This window comes from Lissotriton helveticus, chromosome 1_1 (assembly GCF_964261635.1).
Source record: "Lissotriton helveticus chromosome 1_1, aLisHel1.1, whole genome shotgun sequence".
NCBI classification, from domain to species: Eukaryota; Metazoa; Chordata; class Amphibia; order Caudata; family Salamandridae; genus Lissotriton; species Lissotriton helveticus.
The window spans coordinates 104006316-104009826 of record NC_136057.1 but is presented as its reverse complement, the minus strand read 5'-3'; the positions used below and the strand labels follow the sequence as shown (position 1 = coordinate 104009826).

The following is a 3511-nucleotide window of genomic DNA, read 5'->3' as shown; positions in this document are numbered from 1 at the left end:
AACCAGAAACCAGCACTGTTCCAGATGCCATTCATACGGGGCGCATTTGATACGCTGTTTGCAACCTGCCGAGACCAAGGTGGCCTCATTGGGGACAATACTGAGTTCCTGGAGGGAGGACTGGGACTAATTATAGTACAGAGCCCGCAACTTATATTACTGGGGATTAGTAATGAATCAATCCCTAGCCAGGCACAGGCATTTGTTTATATTGTAATGACAGATTTTCGGCTAAGCTTGGCTACGGCATGGCAAGACCTCTCAGCACCATCGGTCCAACAATGGCTCACTCGTCTAATGGCTATTTATCATACGGAAGTGGCAGTATATGCAAAAAAAGAGGCGAGGGGGCTAGGAGGAAAGGGTGAAAGGTGTGGGCACCTCTGACGGGTGGGTGGCTACACTTGAAGAGGGATAGTAGAGCATGTTTCTATTCTCTATAAGATGTGGGAATGGGGGTCATTGGGTACATTTTTCCGCAGGTGCCTCCTACGTGGGAAAGATAGGAATATATGTATAAATGTTTGATCAGTGTATAAGAAGTGACATGAATTAATCTTAAGAATGGACTGTCCACTCTGAGAGATACATTAAAACGTAAGCTATAAAATGAGCAATAAAGATATGTTTAAAAGAAAAAAGGAAAACATCAAGTCTTTCTCAAAACTGTTGCAAAGGTAACCCATGGATCTTAAAAAGAGGGGCTGTGAACTGTGCTTGGTAGAACCAAAGATCTATTTGAGGAATTATCAGCGTCCGCTTTATGAGATTTGAAGTAAACTAGTTTTGCTCTTAGTATAAGTGGTTTACAACCAATGCAATGGATATGACAAGTGCTTTTGGCAAAGGGTATATATTTAGGGTTTTTCACTCTGTGTGGGTTCTCTCATGTCGAAAGGCATCCATTTTACAACTTGTGTTCCTGAAATTCAGAACAGTGATAAGGATTTGGCACAGGACGCGTTCTTTCATTTTCATTTAAATTAATTTTATGAATAAAGCTTTTCTGGCATTCAGAACACTAATAAACACTTTTCCTTTATAACATGGGTCTTCCAACTGAATCTTTACATGCCTTCATAACACTCATACATTTATTTTAGCTAGTATGGGCTTTTACATGCAGAGTGAGAATTATTTTAAAACTATAGCTTGTCTGGAATTGAAAGCACCGAAGAGTTTCTTCCTCCATTATTTATTTATTTATTTAAGCTTATAAAGCGCACAGCTACCCACAGTGGGTTTCCCGGCGCTGAGGGACAGACTAAAGAAGAAGAACATGCATGCTGATTGTGCTAAGAGGAAGCTCCAATTTACTGTTGAAAGAGCCAAGTTTTAAGTCCTTTACGGAAGCGAAAAAGATTAGTTTCTGTCTTTAGGGTCATGGGAAGAGCATTCCAAAATTTGGGACCCAGATAGGCAAAGGAGCGGCCTCCCATTTTTGCTAGCCTAAATCTGGGGACGGAAAAGTCACCATTCCCTGAAGATCTCAGGATACGATTTGGCTTATAGGCCTGAATAAGGCCCTGGAGGTATTTAGGAGCTGAGCCTTGTTTAATTTTAAAAACATGACAAAGGGCCTTGAATTTGATTCTATTCGGGACTTTGAGCCAATGCAGGTCGTGGAGAGCTGGAGAGGCAGATATTCTCCTGGGGACGTTGCGAAGCAGCCGAGCAGCTGCGTTCTGAACAACCTGAAGTTTTTTTATGGTTGTCAGATCAGCTCCAAGGTATAGAATGTTACCGTAGTCCAGGCGGGATACAACCAACGCCTGAACTACCGTTCTTTGTGTGGAGGGGGGCAGCATCCACAGGATTTTTTGAAGACATCTCAAGGTGGCGAAACAAATAGAGGCTACCTTTACAGCCTGCTGTCTCATTGTGAGTTTCTCATCAATGAGGAACCTGAGATTGCGTACTACTGTTACAGGCTGAGGGGTAGGTCCCATATCATTGGGCCAATGGTGGGGGCCCCAGAGATCTTTACCCCTGCCAAGTATCACAACCTCGGTCTTGTCACCGTTAAGTTTCAATTATGTGTTTTCTCATGAACAGTAAGGTGACTTTCACACTGAAGGTTTTCTGGCATTCAGAGCACTGGTGAGGTTTTCCCCCAGTGTGAGTTCTCTCATGTAAAGTTAGACTGAGTTTATGACTGAAGCTTTTCTGGCACTGAAGGCACTGATGAGGTTTTTCCCCAGTGTGAGTTCTCTCATGTAATGTTAGACTGAGTTTATGACTGAAGGTTTTCTGGAATTCAAGGCACTGATCAGGTTTTTCCTCAGTGTGAGTTCTCTGATGTACAATAAGACTGGTTTTATAACTGAAATGTTTTAGGCATTCAGAGCACTGATAAGGTTTTTGCCCAGTATGTGTTTGTTCATGGTGAGTGAGACTATCTCGTTCACTAACGTTTTTGTGACATTCAGAGCACTCATATGGTTTCTCCCCAGTGTGAGTTCTCTCATGGAAAATAAGACCAGTTTGCAACCAATAGCTTTTTAGTGGCATTCAGAGCAGTGATATGGTTTTTCCCCGGTGTGGGTTCTCTCATGTTGAGTGAGAAGGTATTTACGACTAAAGTTTTTTGGGCATTCAGAGCACTGATGGGATTTCTGTCCAGTATGGGTTAACTCATGCCGGGTGAGAACTTTTTTCCGACTGAAGGTTTTCCGGCATTCAGTGCACTTATAAGGTTTTTGCCCAGTATGCGTTCTCTCATGTTGAGTTAGATCTGCTTTACATTGGTAACTATTTAGGCATTCAGAGCACTGATACGGTTTCTCTCCAGTGTGAGTTCTCTCATGTTGACTGAGAAGGGTTTTACAAATGAAGCTTCTCTGACATTCAGAGCACTGAAAAGGTTTTTCTCCAGTATGTATTCTCTCATGTCGAGTAAGGCTGAATTTACTTAGGAAACCTTTGTGGCATTCAGAGCACTTATGAGGTTTTTCCCCAGTGTGAGTTCTCACATGTCGAGTCAGATGCTGTTTTCGAGTGAAGCGTTTATGGCATTCAGAGCACTGATAAAGTTTTTCCCGAGTGTGAGTTTTCTCATGCTGACTGAGACTTGATCGACACCTAAAGCTCTTGTCACATTCAGAGCATGTATGAGACTTCTTTTTGGTGCTAATATCTCCAAGTTCAGTTTTGTCTTGTATACATTCCATTATGAGATACAATTTTCTTTCTGAATTTAATATCGCCAAGTTGGGATTTGCCATAAGACAAGACTAAATCTTATTCAGCATGTGATTAGCATCACACACCAAAATGTGCAAATGTGCTGCACTTGTTCAACTTAACACTTGGACATTTATTTAGCCAAAGATCACTTCTCTGTAGAGTTCACAGTTTATAACCTCTGTTGGCAACCTAATTCACCCTACAACTTTAATATCAGCAGCCCCTGGTACTTATGGGGAAGCCTCTCATGGGATTATTGCCTCTTCATTACATCCATGTAGATTCTCTAACCCTTTTCTCGAACGTACTCATTTATGAGTTTATG

At 41.8% G+C, this 3511-nt stretch overlaps 1 protein-coding gene across 1 annotated transcript; it reads right to left on the bottom strand.

The window, feature by feature from the left end:
- Positions 1–2138: 2138 nt before the first annotated feature.
- On the bottom strand, positions 2139–3170 carry LOC144759116 (uncharacterized). The gene has a single exon (XM_078646469.1). The coding sequence runs from the start codon at positions 3168–3170 to the stop codon at positions 2502–2504; it is 669 nt and encodes a 222-aa protein (XP_078502595.1). The 3' UTR covers positions 2139–2501.
- Positions 3171–3511: the final 341 nt, after the last annotated feature.